Raw genomic sequence first — 21,994 nt, forward strand, 5'->3', positions numbered from 1 at the left:
GTTTTTGTGTTTATATATTATTGCATTAACTTTTGCATCCCTTTCATGTATATTTGTGTATCCTTCCATGTGTTTAGATACTATTCGCAGACTATGTGTCACTTTTTGTAACTATTGTTTCATCTGTGTCAGTATTGTTTTTAAACTGAAACATGCACTAATCTATCGATGCACCTGTGTTTCAGGTGTGTGCAGGTGGTGCAGCGTCGAGGGTGATTGAGTGATGGGTCAGCTGACCCCTCCCCCTATTGACGCTATAAACTAGCACACACTTGATTCCCAGAGTGGATCAAACAGCCGGAGGAAGCGGTCATACCGCGAAACGGCCGTCGCTGTGGATTGATACTCCATGTGAGTCTGCCCCCGCTATATGCCCTACAATAAAGAAGCGTGAACACGAATGGTGAGTGCGGCTTATCTTTGCATCTTGTTTTCCAAAAAAAAATCAACATTGAGTTTTTGTAGCAGATCACATAGGACTGACATCATAGAACACAATGCAATTCACATGTGACTGCAACATTTCTACAATTTTCAGCAAAATCTTAGTACTAAAATAGATACAGGACAGCAAGTTGCTGAACTTCTCTGAGATTTGGTATCATGCGACACATGTTGCCAGGTAAACCCAATTTTAACATCTGTGGCAAAGTGGGGTTAAAATTCTTTATTTACTCTTATAGTGTTTCCATATTCCCCAAAAATATTTATTGTAGTTTCTTCTGATCTGGTGAGTTTTAGAATTTGATTACCTTACAAAACGTTTTCCACATTTAGAACATCAAAATGGCTTCTCTCATGTGTGAATTCTCTTATGTTTAACAAGGTTTGTTTTCCATTTAAAACATTTACCGCATTCTGAACAAGAATACGGCTTCTCTTCTGTGTGATTTTTCTTATGGGAAACAAGCTCAGATTTTTGTGTAAAACATTTTCCACATTCTGAACATGAATATGGCTTCTCTCCTGTGTGACGTCTCACATGTTTAGCAAGATTTGGTTTCTGTGTAAAACATTTCCCACATTCTGAACATGAATATGGCTTCTCTCCTGTATGAATTCTCTCATGTGCAACAAGAGTTGATTTAAGTGCAAAACATTTACCACATTCTAAACATGAATATGGTTTCTCTCCTGTGTGAGTTCTCTCATGTCTAACAAGTTTTGATTTCTTTGCAAAACATTTTCCACATTCTGAACATGAATATGTCTTCTTTCCTTTGAAATATACCCTCTCTCCTGTATGACTTCTCTGATGGCTAACAAGACCAGATTCTTTTGTAAAACATTTTCCACATTCTGAACATGAATATGGTTTTTCTCCTGTGTGAATTCTCTGATGACTCACAAGGTCTGATTTCTGTGTAAAACATTTCCCACATTCTGAGCATGGATACGGTTTCTCTCCAGTGTGACTTCTTAGATGTCTAAAAAGATCACATTTTTCTTTAAAACATTTCTCACATTCTGAACATGAATATGGCTTATCTCCTGTATGACTTTTCTCATGTCTAACAAGAATTGACTTCTGTGCAAAGCATTTTCCACATTCTGAACACGAATATGGCTTCTCTCCTATGTGAATTCTCCTCTCATGTCTAACAAGACTGAATTTAGCAATAAAACATTTTCCACATTCTGAACATGAGAATGGTGTTTCTCCTGTGTGAATTCTCTCATGTGTAACAAGACTTATTTTATATGAAAAACATTTTCCACATTCTGAACATGAGAATGGTGTTTCTCCTGTGTGAATTCTCTCATGTGTAACAAGACTTATTTTATATGAAAAACATTTACCACATTCTGAACACGAATATGGCTTCACTCCTGTATGACTTCTCTCATGTATAGCAAGATTTGATTGATCTGTAAAACATATCCCACATTCTGAGCATGAAAATGGCTTCACTCCTGTGTGACTTCTCTCATGTATAACAAGATTTGATTTATCTGTGAAGCACTTCCCACATTCTGAACATGAATATAAATTCTCTCTTGTATGATTTTTCTCATGTCTAACAAGACTTGATTTGTCTGTGAAGCACTTGGAACATTCTGAACAGGCATGTGGCTTCTCTCCTGTATGAATTCTCTGATGTACAACAAAATATGATTTGCGCATAAAACATTTTCCACATTCTGAACATGAATATGGCTTTTCTCCTGTGTGAATTCTCTCATGTATAAGAAGATGTGATTTCTTTTGAAAACATTTCTCACATTCTGAACAGGAGTATGGCTTCTCTCCTTTAAGTCTTCTTGTTGTTGTAGAAAGACCTGAGGTTTTTGTGGATTTTTTGCCACACTGAAATCGTTTCACCCCTTTCTGATTTCTACTTCTGGTAACAATGTGTGATTGATCAGAAGAAGGTTCCTTATGATTAAGGGAATTATGCGATAGATCTGAACTGTGAAGTCCTGGATGTACATTAAGGGTAATAAGTTTTTTTCCTGAAGAAAGCTGTAGGATATCTTTATCTTTTGCTTTATAAGTTAGTGGTAAGATGAAGTTTCCCTCAGAATTGTTTCTGGAATTTTCTGTTAAGATAAAAATGAAATGTTCGATTTATTTTCAAACTACGGAGTAGATAAACTTATAACATTCCTATTAGACTGAAAGTGGCTGCTACATGACGGAGAAATATTAATACTAATAAAATACCAGGATTTTTTTTACATAAACTTAGCACAAAAATATTAAAAAACCTGACCCTGTCTGGCAATCTGCCAACACGTCAGTTCTTTTAGTCTCCACCCCACAATGCAATGGTTGGTCATGGCCAGTGTCATCATCATCAGTGTCAGTCCCTAGCATTGCCTGTGAAAACGACATTTCCACCTGCACCACCTACTCCTCCTAAATTAGCTGTATTGTGTGCCTAGAGAAAGCTTTCTTTACCGCCTCTCTGACATCCTGCCACAGCACATCAATGTGCAGACTCCGAATACACATGAATTCTCTTCTTGGGATCTGACTATGACATGTCAATATTGTTCCTTCTGATTGGCTGAAGCTAACTGCATGGCATTATGGGCAATCCCACCGGCCATGGTCTTACTCAGGGATGTGTGATCCTCCTGCCCTGCTGGCCTTTGATCTGTAAAATGGCAGATAGTATTTTGAGCATTTTGCAAGAATCAAATTGCAAAAGCTTCACATTTGCTCAGAAGCCAATTTTTTCATAAATTCTAAATGAATTATAATAGTTTATTTCCAGGAGGCCTCTGCATAGAAGCGTGTAGTCTATTATACAGCCTGAAAAATGCTAATAGGACACGTGTGTACCATTCGTCAGGTAAATGGAGCCCTATCGATATATTTGATTTACAAGGCAAATGCAGGGTCCTAATGTGATGTTAAAGAGCCCACCCTGCATAGTCCACCATTACATGTCACTGCACATGACAGGTCTTACCCTGTGATATAGGAGGCTGGTGCTCCTCCATTACATGTCACTGCACACACGTGTATACACTGCACATGACGGCTCTTACCTTGTGATATAAGAGGCTGGTGCTCCTTCATCATGGCCTCCTTGTACAGATCCTTGTGTCCTTCTATATGCTCCCACTCTTCCATGGAGAAGTAGACAGTGACATCCTGACACCTTATAGGAACCTGACAACACAGTGACACAGTCATCACTGAGACCCCTCCAGTGCTGTTACTGGAGAATTTCCCAGCATTCCCAGCAGTGTCACCTCTCTAGTCAGCAGCTCCATCATCTTGTGTGTGAGTTCTAGGATCTTCTGCTCATGTATCAGGGGGTGAGGTTGAGGTTCTGTGATGTGGTGAGGGGTCCTTCTCTGCCCTCTTGATTCACGGAGATGGATTATGGGAGTCACACAGTCCCCCGATGTCTTCTTCACTATTGTGTACTCCTGAAGATGGGAAAAAAAAGTCCTGTGAGCAGGATCTACTCTATTAATCCAAACATGTAGAAGTTAGACTAGTGATAGAAATCCTGCCTCCAGGCCGCACTGCAGCATGATCATCTTGTTCCTGGTCCTTTCTTCCTGGGTACAACGTGCCTACTTACCTTCTCATGCCTCCAACAACATGACTATTGGTCACTGGTCACATGATCCATCACTCACCATATTGGTGGCTGATCTTCAGGTTCTCTGTCATTTGGAAGTTCTGGAAGCTGTTCTACAGGACCCTGGACTCTTCCTATCACTTCCTATGATGGATTCTCCTTCCCAATGTCTGACTTGTTACAGAATACAATAAAGGGGAGAGAAAAGTTTACCTCTCCGCTCAGCAGGGAGATGATCTCCAAGGTGAGGTCTAATATTCTTCTGCTGTTCATCTTCCTGTCCATTCTTGGTGGATCATTCAGAAGAAGGGCCTTATTGCTGGTTTTCTTCATCCCTCCTCCAAAAAAAGGAATACAGTTTAAAGAACCACTCCCATGTTTTGGTTTTGTTTTTTGCAGACTTGGATTTCAAATGGATCTTAAACCTTCTAAACTAATAAAGTTATGTTTTTAGATGCTTAGTTTATACAGAAATTTACATCTTCATATTCTTTCCTTATACTTAAGTCTTCACCAACAGGTAGTTTCTCCCTTTCCTGTGCAGCTGGAAACTACAAGCAGAGACAAAAGGAAGATCATCGTCCGCTGTATCCCCCTCAGCAGCTCTTCCTTTCTGCTTCCATTGTGGAAGTGCCCATAAGTACAGGAGGACCGGGAAGCAGAGAACGCAGCGCTCCGTGGACTCACTGTTCACCGCTTCCTAGTCCTCGACCTCTCGTTATGCTGTGACTGCGCAGAGCATGAGGACATATGTGCTCTATGAATTCACGCTGTGCACATCAGGTCACCGCACAACGTGCAGCAGAAAGAAGAGAGCTGGATCCTAGGAGTGGCGGCGGTGTCCGGAGCAGGAGAGGTAAGTTGATTTTATATATTTTTTGCTCTGAGCATGGGGGTCTGAACTCACGGGTCATTAACACTGTGGGTCTGATCTGATGTCTGAATGGGGGGAGGGGCGGTAGATCTTATTTACATTGGGGGTCTGTGATGAGGTCTGGTTAACATTGGTGGTCTGATCTGAGATCTGAATGGGGGGTTCTTATTTACATTGAGGGTCTGATCTGAGGTCAGATTGAAAGTCTAATTAATATTGGGGGTCTGATTGGGGCTCTGAGCTGAGTTCTGATTGACATTGGTGGTCTTATCTGAAAAATATTATTTTCTTATTCTCCTCCTCTAACACCTAGGTGCGTCTTATAGGCCGGTGCGTCTTATAGGATGAAAAAATACTGTATAGTGCTTGAAAAGCACTAAACTGTTATTCCTTATATACTTATTATTATTTATTTAGCTTTCTCCAGTTTTCGCAATAAATACCGCCCAAACCCATAGAAATGGAGGGCAGAATTCTGTGATTAATGCAGCCCCAACAGCTTAACATACATTGCCTGTCCAAAAAAAAAAAGATTCTCAATGGGGTTCAGGTCTGGACTCTGTGGTGGCCAATCCATGTGTGAAAATGATGTCTCATGCTCCCTGAACCGCTCTTTCACAATTTGAGCCCGATGAATCCTGGCATTGTCATCGTGGAATATGCCCGTTCCACCAGGGAAGAAATAATGCATTGATGGAATAACCTGGTCACTCAGTATGTTCAGGTGGTCGCTGACCTCATTCTTGGAGCACATACTGTTGCTGAACCTAGACCTGACCAACTGCAGCAACCCCAGATCCTAGCACTGCCCCAGATCCTAGCACTGCCCCCACAGGCTGGTACAGGAGGCACTGGGTATGATGGGGGCATCACTTCATCTGCCTCTCTTCTTACCCTGATGCGCCCATCACTCTGGAACAGGGAAATTCTGGACTCATCAGACTACATGACCTTCTTCCCTTGCTCCATCGAATATGTTGTTTTTAATAAATACACATTTAAAAATAATAATAATAATCTCCCATACAGCCCGAACCGCTTAACGCATGTGTGCTGGTATTAACTACATTTATACACTTGGTGCCAGTGTACACTGTACCTCTAGTATTATTTTCATTATATTTGAAATAACACTCACCAACCACAGTATTATACAGATTACTATATACTTTGAACTCTAGCATTACATATTACCATTGTATATACTACAGGTTTTGCATGACATTTTAAATAACACAAATTGATTATTTTTTGACTGCGCAATGATTACCATATACTGTGAACGGTGCCGTTAGTCACTAGAATTCTATATTCTGTAGACTATGATTTACATAAACTTGGTGTCAGTATACACTGCACCTCTAGTATTACATTTATTATATTAAAAATACACACATTAACCACAGTATTGTGCGTAGATTACTGTATACTTTAAACTGTCCCATTACATGTTGAACTCTCTCTCTCTCACACACACAAACTTTCAGCTTTTTTCAAGAACTATGTAGTTCCTTCCAGAAATGCACATCAAAGTGAAAAGATCACCATCATGGTGATCACAAAAGGTAACCACCGGACTCCACACCTCTCTATTTGCCGAGGATGAAGCAGAAAGAAAGATCAGGCACCAGGGAGAATGAAGCATCTGTCAGGTAGGCGCCGTGCACCAGTCAAACTGGTGCGGATTACACAGGAAACGACAAAGGGCGGCAGGAAGTAGAGAGGTGGAGATATCGGCCATTCGTCCCACAGTGGAGAAGAAGGTAAACTAGCTATGGGATCACATTGCTGAGTGCGGAGGAGGCCATGCTGGCGCATCAATGAGGGCTGATGTTGCAGGTAGTATAACTGAGGGCTGGTAACATGGGGGGGAGCAGGGATTCCAAGCTGGAGCGCAATAGTGATAAAAGGAACAGTGAGGAAAATAGGAAGGATCTAAGGTAGAGCGATGCACCATAGATGATCCAGAGAAAACAGAGATAGCAGGAAGAAGAAGAGATCAGGAAAAGAGATGGATCAGGACAGAAGAGCGTAATAGGAAAATAGGGAAGGAAGGATGGAAAAATAGGGGAAGCACAAAATAGTGTAAGAAGGAATGATGAGTAATGTGGACGAGGGGAGAGGAGAAGAGAGGGCGGGGGGAAGGTCTTCAGTGAGGGGCAAGATGCAGACAGTATGGAAAAAGGAAGAAAAGGAAATAGAGAATAAAGGGAGGTAGAGTCGGCAATCTGATAGCTGAAGTCCGGTAGGTCCTTAACGGGTCCAGAAAAAGAAGAAAGTCATATAATCAGCAAAAAGTGGGTGCTCGGCTCTAACATGAGAGCTGCTCTCCTGCTGAGAGTGCTGATTCGTGCCGTTTAACCACTTACATCCTGTGGCCAATAGCGCCCGTGGCATGTAAGTCGTTACAGAGAAATCGGATCCCATCGGCACGAATGAGATCACAAAGTGCCCATGTCAAAGCAGGTAGGCCAGAGCCTAGTGAAGGCCCCAGGCCTGCCTCTAGAGCAGGGATCAGCACCCTTCGAAACTGCAGGTGTGCTGATACTACAACTCCCAGAATGCCCCCATTCACTTCCATGGGAGTTAGAACAGCCGAGCATGTTAGCATGCTGGGAGTTGTAGTTTCATAGCAGCTGGAGTGCCAAGGGTTGCTGAACCCTGCTCTAGAGCAGGGATGCTCAACCTGCGGCCCTCCAGCTGTTGCAAAACTACAACTCCCAGCATGCCCTAATAGCTGTAGGCTGTCCAGGCATGCTGGCAATTGTAGTTTGGCAACAGCTGGAGGGCCGCAGGTTGGGCATCCCTGCTCTAGAGTGTCTCAACAGGCTGTGCCTCTCTAGCGCAGCCTACTGGTGAATGTCATTATAGCACCGACATTAAAATACATTTAACTACATGGATCACCTATTATAGTCTGCTTACAGGACTATTAAATGGTTAAAGTATAAAAAAAAATTGAATCCAGAGGGAAAAAAAGCAGCCTGGTTTGAGACCTGAACTTATACAAGCAGACAAACAACACGAGTTTGTGAGCATTCTCGTGTTTGATTTCAAGTGTGTGTTTGTATTAAGTGTGTGACTTTAGATTACGTGACTTGGGATTCAGGGACTTTAGGAGGGGACTACAGTAAGTAAGATTCTTATCACTGCACTATATTGTATTTTTTCTCTTTTCTTGCGTAATCCCTATTAGTATATGTTCCATTATTGACAGCGTAGTCCAGTGCACATCTTGTCTAATTTATGCAGTCCTGGAACAGTTGTTTGAGGGTGCATATATTTGTTCAAAATGTGAGAAGCGTTGACAATTTGGAAAAGAGTTTGCTGCTCACTGAGCAAGCACTCTATGGGGTAGATGTGGGGGAGGGTTGTAGAGAGGGGGCTCAGGAAAGTAAGGTAGCTAGCTAACAGAAAGCGGGGTAGAGAGAAGAGTGCCAGGGAGGCTAGCCCTGATCTGACACACCACAAGAAGTTTGCAAGGTTGGCAGATGAGGGGGATGTCAGTTCAGGGGGAGCACTGCTGCAGCCAGACCCTTCCTCTGCCAGTCAGGGCAATGTCAACTCCAGTAAATCAGGGGACCAGGAGAGCAGGGCAGGCCAGAGAGGTGCTGGTAGTGGGAGACTCAATTATTAGGGGTACAGATAGGGTGATCTGTTACAAAGAATGGGATCCTCAAATGGTGTGTTGTCTTCCTGGTGCTCGACTTTGACACATCACGGATCGGGTTGACAGATTACTGGGAGGGGCTGCAGAAGATCTAGCAGTCATGGTCCTTATCGGAACCAATGACAAAGTTAGAGGTAGGTGGAGCATCGGTTAAAAATTATTTTAGGGATTTAAGTCAAAAGCTTAGGGCAAGGACCTCAAAGGTAGTGTTTTCCGAAATACTACCCGTACCACGAGCCACACAATAAAGGCAGCGGGAGATTAGGGAGGTTAACAAGTGGCTCAAGAACTGGTGTAGGAAGGAGGGGTTTGAGTTCCTTCTCTATCAGCTACAGGCTCTATCATAGGGATGGGCAGTACATCAATGGGGAAGGGGCAGCAGTGTTGGGGGAGAAAGTGGCTAGAAGGTTGTAGTAGTGTTTAACTAGGGACTGGGGGGAGGGTAATTACGTTATAGGAGGGGAAGATAGTGCAGATAGAGACTAGGGGCAAGGTAATGGGACTGGGGGAGGAATGAAAGGAGGGACTAGAACAGTTTAGAAGGAAAGAGTAGGGTAAAAAATATACATAAACCTTTTAATTGTATGTATACTAATGCCAGAAGCCTAATAAAACTGGGGAACTGGAATTAGTGATGTGTGAGGAGGACTATGACAGTGGGAATAACTGAGACATGGCTGGATGATAGCTATGACTGGGCAGTTAATATACAGGGTTACAGTCTGTTTAGAAAGGATCACCAAAATCAGAGAGGGGGAGGGGTCTGCCTTTATGTAAAGTCCTGTCTAAAGCCCACAGTCAGAGAAGATGTAGGTGAGGGACATGAACGTGTGGAGCCACTGTGGGTAGAAATACATGGAGGCAAAAACAATAATAAAATACTAATAGGAGTTTATTATATACCACATAATATTCTTGCGACGGGGTTATGCAGTAGCGGCCGTGCCAGCATCAGAAGTTACGCGGGTGCCGGGGAGCAAGGTAAGTACAATATGTGTGAGGGGCATTATAGATCTCAGATAACCTCTTTAAGTATATATCACTCTTTATTTCTTTATAGTGTGTATCCAAGCGGGGTGGCTACTCTACTTGAAGCACTCACCCTTGATACAGAGTGCCATATGAAATGCCCGTTGGGCAACAGTACTCACTCCAGCAGTTAAAAAATTCCTTGGGGGTGTGTAGTTTACAAAATGGGGTAACGTTTGGAGGGTTTCCACTGTAGGGGTACCTCAGGGTCTCTTCAAATAAGACATGGTGCCTGAAAATTATTGCAGTGAAATCTGCCCTCCAAAACCCATATGGTGCTCCTTCCCTTCTGAGCCCTGCTGTGTGCCCATGTAGAGGTTTACGATCATCACATATGGGGTTTTTATGTAAACTGCAGAATCAGGGTATTAATTATTGAGGTTTGTTCGGTTGCTACCCCTTGCTGTGTTACAGAGGGGGTGAAAATAGGAAATCTTCCAAAAAAAGTGAAATTTTGAAATTTCACTTTAATTCCTATGAAACACTGTCGTTGTAGCTGGCTAGCTAAGACCTGTCCTAGGTTGCTAGTATAGCTTATATGTGTATACAGCTAGACCTGCCAATAGCCTTAATACAGTTCCTATGTTTATGTGTTAAAGACAAAAGCAGAGTTATTTACTGTGACATCATGTTTTGGATGTCATATAACTGTTATATTTTGTGTTCACAGAAGCAGAAAAAGATAATATGCCTTTAAGATTCATTTTGTAATGTAAGGTAAGCTCAGTGACACAGCAGAAACAACAGAAAGCATAGTGTTAATTTGTTGTTGCTGGGCAGAAGTCTAGACCAATCACAGCCAGCTTCTCACACAGCAAGAGTTTTCGCCAATCATAGCCAGCCTCACACACAGCCTGTCTGGGAATTCCCCTAGCTGGAATCATTATTCACCAGAGAGAGGAGCTGAACAGACACACAGTTCCAGTCAGAGTCTAGTTTTATGGAAACAAGAGGCCAAAATAGGTATTTAGAACAGTTTATATAATGTTCATATTGTTAGTATTGTGATTAGAACTGTACACTGAACCAGTTATATGTGTGTTTACTTACAGTTCCACAAAATTGCAAGCATCCAATTGCAAACTACAAAGTTCACAATCCAAATTCAAATTCCATATTGCAATCCAAATTGCATACAACCATACCAGATCATACTCAACCAATCTGCAAATAGTTACTGCTAACTGCATACTACAAATTTCAAATACAAATAGCAAGCATACAAACCAGATTCCATACAAATAGCATACAAACTGCGAACTGCTCATACCAGATCATAAGCAATTGAATACTGCAAACCAAGTTGAGCAAGCAGAACTATTAGCTAGACCTCAGATCTACCTCTCAGAGAGATAATAAAGTGCTTAAATAACTTAAAGTGAGAGTACAGATACTCAAGAGAGAAATATATCCACCATTTTATGTTGAATGACAAGATTGAACAGTTGAACCACCATCCTAATCATACCGCCATTTTGTGATACTTTATTCAACACGTGATATGTACATGGACTATCTGCTGCGGAGGCGGCAGTGTAATATATTAAGGAAAGTTGAAGTTAATAAAGAAGTTATTTCAAGCATTTGGTGTGCTCTTTAAACTTACTGTTTCCATAGAACGGGGCTAGAGGAATTACAGAGTAAGGCCTCATGCACATGACCGTGGTGTGTTTTGCGGTCCGGAAAACACGGATAGCGTCCGTGCGCGTTCCGCAATTTGCGGAACAGCACGGACAGCCTTTAATATAAATGTCTATTCTTGTCCGCAAATCGCAGACAAGAATAGGACATGTTATATTTTTTTAGCGGGGCCACGGTACTGAGCAACGGAGTAGGACAGCACATGGAGTGCTGTCCGCATCTTTTGCAGCCCCATTGAAGTGAATGGGTCCACATCCGAGCCGCCAAAACGGCAGCTCGGATGCGGACCAAAACAACAGCCGTGTGCATGAGGCCTAATAGACAGTCTGGTTAGACTAAAAAGTCAGAGATATCAAAATTCTTCTAATGCCACAGCACAAAAGGCACTTCATAGCGCTGCGCCTGCCACAGTCCTGAAGACTTAAGAAACAAGATGAAAATCAGTGATGAAAAATTTTAGTTTCTTAAATTAGGTCATTTCTGGGTGGTGTCTTTTATGTAAGCCCCTCAAAGTCACTTCAGAACTGAAATGTTCTTTAAAAAAACCAGTGGGTTTTGGAGTTTTTCTAGAAAATGCCAAACCTTCTTCTACTAAAAAAAAAAATAATTATATCACATTTATAAAATGAGGGCAACATAATGTAGACATATGGTTAGTAACTATATCATAAGGTATCACTATGAAACTAACATTACAAACAGTCTATACCTGTGCATCTCCTCCATTACATGTCACTGCACACACGTGTATACACTGCACATGACGGCTCTTACCTTGTGATATAAGAGGCTGGTGCTCCTCCATTACATGTCACTGCACACACGTGTATACACTGCACATGACGGCTCTTACCTTGTGATATAAGAGGCTGGTGCTCCTCCATTACATGTCACTGCACACACGTGTATACACTGCACATGACGGCTCTTACCCTGTGATATAGGAGGCTGGTGCTCCTCCATTACATGTCACTGCACACACGTGTATACACTGCACATGACGGGTCTTACCCTGTGATATAAGAGGCTGGTGCTCCTCCATTACATGTCACTGCACACACGTGTATACACTGCACATGACGGCTCTTACCCTGTGATATAAGAGGCTGGTGCTCCTCCATTACATGTCACTGCACACACGTGTATACACTGCACATGACGGCTCTTACCTTGTGATATAAGAGGCTGGTGCTCCTCCATTACATGTCACTGCACACACATGTATACACTGCACATGACGGGTCTTACCCTGTGATATAAGAGGCTGGTGCTCCTCCATTACATGTCACTGCACACACGTGTATACACTGCACATGACGGCTCTTACCTTGTGATATAAGAGGCTGGTGCTCCTCCATTACATGTCACTGCACACACGTGTATACACTGCACATGACGGCTCTTACCCTGTGATATAAGAGGCTGGTGCTCCTCCATTACATGTCACTGCACACACGTGTATACACTGCACATGACGGCTCTTACCTTGTGATATAAGAGGCTGGTGCTCCTCCATTACATGTCACTGCACACACGTGTATACACTGCACATGACGGCTCTTACCTTGTGATATAAGAGGCTGGTGCTCCTCCATTACATGTCACTGCACACACGTGTATACACTGCACATGACGGCTCTTACCTTGTGATATAAGAGGCTGGTGCTCCTCCATTACATGTCACTGCACACACGTGTATACACTGCACATGACAGGTCTTACCTTGTGATATAAGAGGCTGGAGCTCCTCCATTACATGTCACTGCACACACGTGTATACACTGCACATGACGGGTCTTACCTTGTGATATAAGAGGCTGGTGATCCTCCATTACATGTCACTGCACACACGTGTACACACTGCACATGACGGGTCTTACCTGGTGATATAAGAGGCTGGTGCTCCTCCATTACAAGTCACTGCACACACTTGTATACACTGCACATGACGGCTCTTACCTTGTGATATAAGAGGCTGGTGCTCCTCCATTACATGTCACTGCACACACGTGTATACACTGCACATGACGGGTCTTACCTGGTGATATAAGAGGCTGGTGCTCCTCCATTACAAGTCACTGCACACACGTGTATACACTGCACATGACAGGTCTTACCTTGTGATATAAGAGGCTGGAGCTCCTCCATTACATGTCACTGCACACACGTGTATACACTGCACATGACGGCTCTTACCTTGTGATATAAGAGGCTGGTGCTCCTCCATTACATGTCACTGCACACACGTGTATACACTGCACATGACGGCTCTTACCTTGTGATATAAGAGGCTGGAGCTCCTCCATTACATGTCACTGCACACACGTGTATACACTGCACAAGACGGCTCTTACCTTGTGATAAAGGAGGCTGGTGCTCCTCCATTACATGTCACTGCACACACGTGTATACACTGCACATGACGGGTCTTACCCTGTGATATAAGAGGCTGGTGCTCCTCCATTACATGTCACTGCACACACGTGTATACACTGCACATGACGGGTCTTACCTTGTGATATAAGAGGCTGGTGCTCCTCCATTACATGTCACTGCACACACGTGTATACACTGCACATGACGGCTCTTACCTTGTGATATAAGAGGCTGGTGCTCCTCCATTACATGTCACTGCACACACGTGTATACACTGCACATGACGGCTCTTACCTTGTGATATAAGAGGCTGGTGCTCCTCCATTACATGTCACTGCACACACGTGTATACACTGCACATGACGGCTCTTACCCTGTGATATAAGAGGCTGGTGCTCCTCCATCATGGCCTCCTTGTACAGGTCCTTGTGTCCTTCTATATACTCCCACTCCTCCATGGAGAAATAGACAGTGACATCCTGACACCTTAGAGGAACCTGACAACACAATGACACCGTCATCACCCAGTCCCCTCCAGTGCTGTTACTGGAGAATTTCCCAGCATTCCCAGCAGTGTCACCTCTCCAGTCAGCAGCTCCATCATCTTGTGGGTGAGCTCTAGGATCTTCTGCTCATGTATCAGGGGGTGAGGGGGAGGCTCTGTGATGGGGGGAGGGGTCCTTCTCCGCCCTCTTGATTTGCGGAGATGGATGATGGGAGTCACACAGTCCCCCGATGTCTTCTTCACTATTGTGTACTCCTGTGGATGGAGAGAGACTTAGTTATTATTATTGATGACCTATCCTCAGCCTTCTCTTCATTGTTTACCTGCTCGCCGTCAAAATCACAGCGGTGAGCGGTGTAATTATAAGTATGGAGCCCCCACTCACTTCTATAGGACGGCACATTCCTATTCAAGTGAATACTGCAGCGCCTTACCATAAACGTGAATGGGACGGCGGTAATTACACTGCTCACCGGTGTTTTGTGACGGTGAATAGTGTTGGGCTCGAATATTCGAATAGTGACTATTAATCGCGAATATCGGCACTTTGAGAATTATCGAATATTTAGAATATAGTGATATATATTCGTAATTTCGAATATTCTAGATTTTTTTTTCAGCAGTAACCTCCCTTCTTGCTTGTGGGCCAATGAGAAGGCTGCAATGTCTTTGTCTGAGCTTAGCAACATCCCTAGCAACCAATAGGAAAGCTGCCTGCCCCTTACTATATAAGAACCGCCCCAGCAGCCCTTGTATGCAGTATTTGCAGATCTGAGAGAGACAGCAGTGTTATAGCTGAGCTCTCTGCTTGCCTGTGTCATTACATTAGATAGATAGCTCGTTAGATAGCTTATATATATATATATAATACAGATAGTGGAAGATAGTCAGTGTAGGTTAGATAGTGATATAGTGGAGCTGATATGTATGGACAGCAGAACCTACAGACATAGTGCTGTGATGTCACAACAACACTTAGTGCACCAATCACTAATATGTAGTCAGACCTGTTAAAATGTGAAGTTGCACGTATTGCGCCAAAATATTTGCATCATTGGTGCCGATTTGCGCAATCACGAATATATTGGAGCACTCTATCTGCATATAAAGCTATTGTAATGTTCTGCCGTGCCAACCATCTTCTCCAGTCTCAGGAAACTTCTAGCAGCTTGAAAAATGTAGCTGTAGTGACCCACGCCTGTATTCCGAGTCCATTACGTGAATATTACATTGCCGATTTCTCGCAATCAAGAAAATAATCTCGAATTCATGACTAATATTCTACCAAATATTCGCAAAATATCACGAATTCGAATATTTCCCCTGCCGCTCATCACTAACGGTGAACAGGTAAACCATAAAAGGGAAGGCTGTGCTGGCATGGCGGGCGCCTTCTCCTCAACTAGGTGATCGGCGGGGGTGCCGGGTGTCAGATCCCCACAGATCTGATATTGATGACCTATCCTGAGGATAGGTCATCAAAAAAATTACTTGGACAACCTCTTTAAAAGGCTATGTACATATTTGAAAAATAAACCTCTTTTTTTCAAAAATTTATTTATTATGTGGAGAAAATCATTTTCTCCATATACGGCTTAGGAGTCCCTGCTCTACGACCATATATGGCTTAGGAGTTCCTGTTCTGTGTCCATACATGGAGTGAGGGCTTATGAAGGGGGTATCCCCAAGAGATGTCAGTATGCTTGGGGATACCCTTGTGTGTATAACTTTTATTTAAATTAAAAAATATATATTTTCTACAGGGTTTTGAACCTATGACCATCTGCATTGAAGGCGGAGATGCTGACTGCTCAGCTGTAAAGCTCAGCACTGATGTACGAGAGATAATCTCTGGCTAATATCCTTGGTAGAATTTCCCCATGTATTTATACAGGTCCTTCTAAAAAAATTAGCATATTGTGATAAAGTTAATTATTTTCTGTAATGTACTGATAAACATTAGACTTTCATATATTTTAGATTCATTACACACAACTGAAGTAGTTCAAGCCTTTTATTGTTTTAATATTGATGATTTTGGCATACAGCTCGTGAAAACCCAAATTTCCTATCTCAAATAATTTGCATATTTTATCCGACCAATAAAAGAAATCTTCATCTCCATAAAGCTTTTCAGCAGATGGAAGCATGAAGTGCTCCACAATCTCCTGATAGCGGCTGCATTGACCCTGCCCTTGATAAAACACAGTGGACCAACACCAGCAGCTGACATGGCCCCCAGACCATCACTGATTGTGGGTACTTGACACTGGACTTCAGGCACTTTGGCATTTCCCTCTCCCCAGTCTTCCTCCAGACTCTGGCACCTTGATTTCCGAATGACATGCAAAATTTGCTTTCATCCGAAAAAAGTACTTTGGACCACTGAGCAACAGTCCAGTGCTGCTTCTCTGTAGCCCAGGTCAGGCGCTTCTGCCGCTGTTTATGGTTCAAAAGTGGCTTGACCTGGGGAATGCGGCACCTGTAGCCCATTTCCTGCACACGCCTGTACACGGTGGCTCTGGATGTTTCTACTCCAGACTCAGTCCACTGCTTCCGCAGGTCCCCCAAGGTCTGGAATCGGTCCTTCTCCACAATCTTCCTCAGGGTCCGGTCACCTCTTCTCGATGTGCAGCGTTTTCTGCCACACTTTTTCCTTCCCACAGACTTCCCACTGAGGTGCCTTGATACAGCACTCTGGGAACAGCCTATTCCTTCAGACATGTCTCTCTGTGTCTTACCCTCTTGCTTGAGGGTGTCAATGATGGCCTTCTGGACAGCAGTCAGGTCGGCAGTCTTACCCATGATTGCGGTTTTGAGTAATGAACCAGGCTGGGAGTTTTTAAAAGCCTCAGGAATCTTTTGCAGGTGTTTAGAGTTAATTAGTTGATTCAGATGATTAGGTTAATAGCTCGTTTAGAGAACCTTTTCATGATATGCTAATTATTTTTGATAGGAATTTGGGGTTTTCATGAGCTGTATGCCAAAATCATCAATATTAAAACAATAAAAGGCTTGAACTACTTCAGTTGGTGTGTAATGAATCTAAAATATATGAAAGTCTAATGTTTATCAGTACATTACAGAAAATAAGGAACTTTATCACAATATGCAAATTTTTTTAGAAGGACCTGTATATGGCAGAAGTATCATTTTATTTTTAGTAATTGCAAAACATTTATGGCACATAATAATGGCATAAAAGCAGTCCTTAGTCCTTAGGCCACCTGTACACGAGTCCAGGTGAACACATAAGATCTGCACAAATTTCCATGAGGATTTTTGTGCGTTTCTGCACCAAAGTGTTCAATTTCTTGTTCCCGGCCCTCTCCTCCTGGTACAACGTGCCTACTTACCTTCTCATAGCTCCTACATCATGACGATTGGTCACTGGTCACATGATACATCACTCACCATACTGGGGGCTGATCTTCAGGTTCTTCATCACTTGGAAGGTCTGGAGGCCGTTCTCCAGGACCCTGGACTCTTCCTATGATGGATTCTCCTTCCCGATGTCTGACTTGTTACAGAATACAATAAAGAGGAGAGAAATCTAGAAACGTTTACCTCTCCGCTCAGCAGGGAGATGATCTCCAAGGTGAGGTCTAATATTCTTCTGCTGATCTCCTTCCTGTCCATTCTTGGTGGCTCATTCAGGAGAAGAGACATATTGCTGGTTTTCTTCCTCCCCCCTCCAAAAAAATGGAATAAAGATTAATCAGCGAGTCCCATGTCCCCGATAATGGGGCAGAGAAAAAGTACAACTCATCCCACAAAACTCAGACCCTCATAAAGCTGCACTGACGGGAAAACCCTGAGCTCCGGGTGTATCTAAGCTCCTGGCAGTGCAGTGTGTATCTAAGCTCCTGGCAGTGCAGTGTGTATCTAAGCTCCTGGCAGTGCAGTGTGTGGAGGCAGGAGACTCTGAGCTCCGTGTGTATCTAAGCTCCTGGCAGTGCAGTGTGTGGAGGCAGGAGACTCTGAGCTCCGTGTGTATCTAAGCTCCTGGCAGTGCAGTGTGTGGAGGCAGGAGACTCTGAGCTCCGTGTGTATCTAAGCTCCTAGCAGTGCAGTGTGTATCTAAGCTCCTGGCAGTGCAGTGTGTATCTAAGCTGATCTTACCTGCAGGCTGCAGTGGCTGTTAGCAATAAGACGGAGAGCAGCGATCTGCTTTGAATCTGCCACATGGCAAAAGTTAAAGGACCTGTGATGATGTCACAGTCATGTGATCAAAGAATGTGGGGGCGGGGCTCAGCACTGGAGAGAATATGGGACTGGGCTGTTTCAGAGCAGCCTGTGCAGGGAGGGAATCGGGCTCTGTCTGTGACTGTGATCCTCTTGCAGGACCTACCAGTAAAAGAGGAGAGAATATTTAACCCATTAAGGACCGGGCTCATTTTCACCTTAAGGACCAGGCCATTTTTTGCAAATCTGAGCAGTGTCACTTTATGTGGTGATAACTTTAAAATGCTTTGACTTATCCAGGCCATTCTGAGATAGTTTTTTCGTCACATATTGTACTTCATGACACTGGTAAAATGGAGTAAAAAAAAAAATCATTTTTATTTATAAAAAAATACCAAATTTACCAAATATTTGGAAAAATTTGCAAATTTTTAAGTTTCAATTTCTCTACTTCTATAATACATAGTAATACCTCCAAAAATAGTTATTACTTTACATTCCCCATATGTCTACTTCATGTTTGGATCATTTTGGGAATGAAATTATATTTTTTGTGGATGTTACAAGACTTAGAAGTTTAGAATTAAATCTGGAAATTTCTCAGAAATTTTCAAAAACCAACTTTTTAAGGACCAGTTCAGGTCTGAAGTCACTTTGTGAGGCTTACATGATAGAAACCACCCAAAAATGACCCCATTCTAAAAACTACACCCCTCAAGGTATTCAAAACTGATTTTACAAACGTTGTTAACCCTTTAGGTGTTCCACAAGAGTTATTGGCAAATAGAGATGAAATTTCAGAATTAAAATTTTTTGGCAAATTTTCCAATTTAATCCATTTTTTCCAGTGACAAAGCAAGAGTTAACAGCCAAACCAAACTCAATATTTATGGCCCTGATTCTGTAGTTTACAGAAACACTGCATATGTGGTCGTAAACTGCTGTTCGGGCACACGGCAGGGCGCAGAAGGAAAGGAATGCCATAAGGTTTTTGGAAGGCAGATTTTGCAGGACAGTTTTTTTTTTACACCATGGCCCATTTGAAGCCCCCCTGATGCACCCCTAGAGTAGAAACTCCATAAAAGTGACGCCATCTAAGAAACTACACCCCTTAAGGTATTCAAAACTGATTTTACAAACGTTGTTAACCCTTTAGGTGTTCCACAAGAGTTATTGGCAAATAGAGAGGAAATTTCAGAATTTAATTTTTTTTGCCAATTTTCCATTTTAATCCATTTTTTCCATTAATAAAGCAAGGGTTAACAGCCAAACAAAACTCAATATTTATGGCCCTGATTCTGTAGTTTACAGAAACACCCCATATGTGGCCGTAAACTGCTGTACGGGCACACGGCAGGGCGCAGAAGTAAAGGAATGCCATAAGGTTTTTGGAAGGCAGATTTTGCTAGACTGTTTTTTTTTTACACCATGTCCCATCTGAAGCCCCCCTGATGCACCCTTAGAGTAGAAACTCCCAAAAAGTAACCCCATTTTTAGAAACTACGGAATAGGGTGTAAGTTTTGATGGTACTAGTTTAGGGTACATAGGATTTTTGGTTGCTCTATATTACACTTTTTATGAGGCAAGGTGACAATAAATAGCTTTTTTGGCACTGTTTTTTTGTTTTTTATCATTCATCTGACAGGTTAGATCATGTGGTACTTTTATAGAGCAGGTTATCACGGACGCGGCAATACCTAATATGTATACAATTTTTTTTTATTTATGTACGTTTTACACAATGATTTCATTTTTGAAACCAAAAAATCATGTTTTAGTGTCTCCATAGTTTGAGAGCCATAGTTTTTTCAGTTTTTGGGCGATTATCCTGCGTAGGGTATGATTTTTGCGGGATGAGATGACGGTTTGATTGGCACTATTTTGGGGTGCATATGACTTTTTGATCGCTTGCTATTACACTTTTTGTGATGTAAGGTGACTAAAAATTGTTTATTTAGCACAGTTTTTATTTTTTATTTTTTACGGTGTTCATCTGAGGGGTTAGGTCATGTGATATTTTTATATAGCCGGTCGATACAGACGAGGCGATACCTAATATGTATACTTTTTTTTATTTATGTAAGTTTTACACAATAGCAGCTTTTTTAAAACAAAAAAAAATGATGTTTTAGTGTCTCCATATTCTGAGCCATAGTTTTTTTTATTTTTTGGGCGATTGTCTCATGTAGGGGCTCATTTTTTCGGGATGAGGTGACAGTTAGATTGGTACTATTTTGGTGGGCGTACGCCTTTTTGATCTCTTGCTGTTGTACTTTTTGTGATGTAAGGTGACAAAATAATTGTTTATTTAGCACAGTTTTTATTTTTTAGGTCATGTTAGGTCATGTGATATGTTTATAATGCTGGTCGATGCGGACGCAACGATACCTAATCTGTCTATATGTTTTTTCCCTATTTTTTGTACAATTTTTTTTTACTTTAAATGACTTTAAAATGACGTTTTTTTTTTATTTACTTGAAACTTTGGGACAGGGTCTGATCCTTGTTTTAATACAGCACAATACATCTGTTGAACTGTTAGTGTCTAACACTGTAAGACGCTAACAGTTGCCTAGGAGACCCAGCCTGGGGGCTGGCCCTCTTAAGCTTCCGTAGATAACAGGCCCCAAGCCTCAGAATGGCTTGGGGCTGCCATGGCAAACGATCGAGTCCCCGCCACAGCACAGCGGGGACCCGATGTTTCAGGTGAGGGAGCACAAACCTCCCATATGCCGCGGCATATGAGGGGTTAATCCACCGGCATCGGCGTTATCGCCGATGCTGGTGGATGAAGCAGGGATCCGGCGGTCAGTAACGGCCAGATCTCTGCTGCTGACCGGGGGGACCGCACGCGGGGGGAGGATCGACTGCAGGACGAGAACGCTCGTCCTCGAGCGCTAAGTGCCAGCATTTGAGGACGAGCATTCTCGTCCTGGGTCGTTAAGGTGTTAAAGAAGAAAAACTTCTAAAAGAGGACATAGTTTTAAATTAGAGGGGCAAAGGTTTAAAAGTAATATCAGGAAGTATTTACTGAGAGAGTAGTGGATGCATGGAATAGCCTTCCTGCAGATGTGGTAGCTGCAAATACAGTGAACGAGTTTAAGCATGCATGGGATAGGCATAAGGCCATCCTTCATATAAGATAGGGCCAGGGGCTATCCATAGTATTCTGTATATTGGGCAGACTAGATGGGCCAAATGGTTCTTATCTGCTGACACATTCTATGTTTCTATCATACTGACATAGAGCTAGGGGTAGAGTTCTGTAACAGTTAGGTCCTGCAGAGGCACACAGCATTATAAATCAGTATACTGCCCTGCTCTCCTGCAAGACGAGCAGTGTCCAGAGCAGAGGGCCACATTCATACACGGAGCCCGATACCCTCCCTACAGATGTTGGTATGAAATAGCCCTAAGATGAGAAGTGTGTTTTGAGTCTGTAGTTGTCTAGCACAGAGCCATAGAGGACTCTTGGGGTCTACAACTGTCTAGCACACAGCCATAGAGGACTCTTGGGGTCTTCAGCTGTCTAGCACATAGTCATAGAGGACTTTTGGGGTCTACAGCTGTCTAGCACATAGTCATAGAGGACTCTTTGAGCCTACAGCTGTCTAGCACATAGTCATAGAGGACTCTTGGGGTCTATAGCTGTCTAGCACATAGCTATAGA

The 21,994-nt window shown here is 42.7% G+C and overlaps 1 protein-coding gene across 1 annotated transcript; it reads right to left on the minus strand.

Annotated features, from left to right (window-relative positions):
• Window positions 1–403: 403 nt before the first annotated feature.
• On the minus strand, window positions 404–14,056 carry LOC122930363 (zinc finger protein 260-like). The gene is made up of 6 exons (XM_044283709.1): window positions 14,007–14,056; window positions 4,257–4,378; window positions 3,706–3,885; window positions 3,499–3,622; window positions 1,752–2,541; window positions 404–1,559 (listed from the first exon to the last, which is right to left on the minus strand). The coding sequence occupies exons 1-6, from the start codon at window positions 14,038–14,040 to the stop codon at window positions 797–799; spliced, it is 2,013 nt and encodes a 670-aa protein (XP_044139644.1). The 5' UTR covers window positions 14,041–14,056; the 3' UTR covers window positions 404–796.
• Between the last annotated feature and the right edge of the window lie 7,938 nt (window positions 14,057–21,994).

This window comes from Bufo gargarizans, chromosome 1, assembly GCF_014858855.1.
Source record: "Bufo gargarizans isolate SCDJY-AF-19 chromosome 1, ASM1485885v1, whole genome shotgun sequence".
Taxonomy (NCBI): Eukaryota; Metazoa; Chordata; class Amphibia; order Anura; family Bufonidae; genus Bufo; species Bufo gargarizans.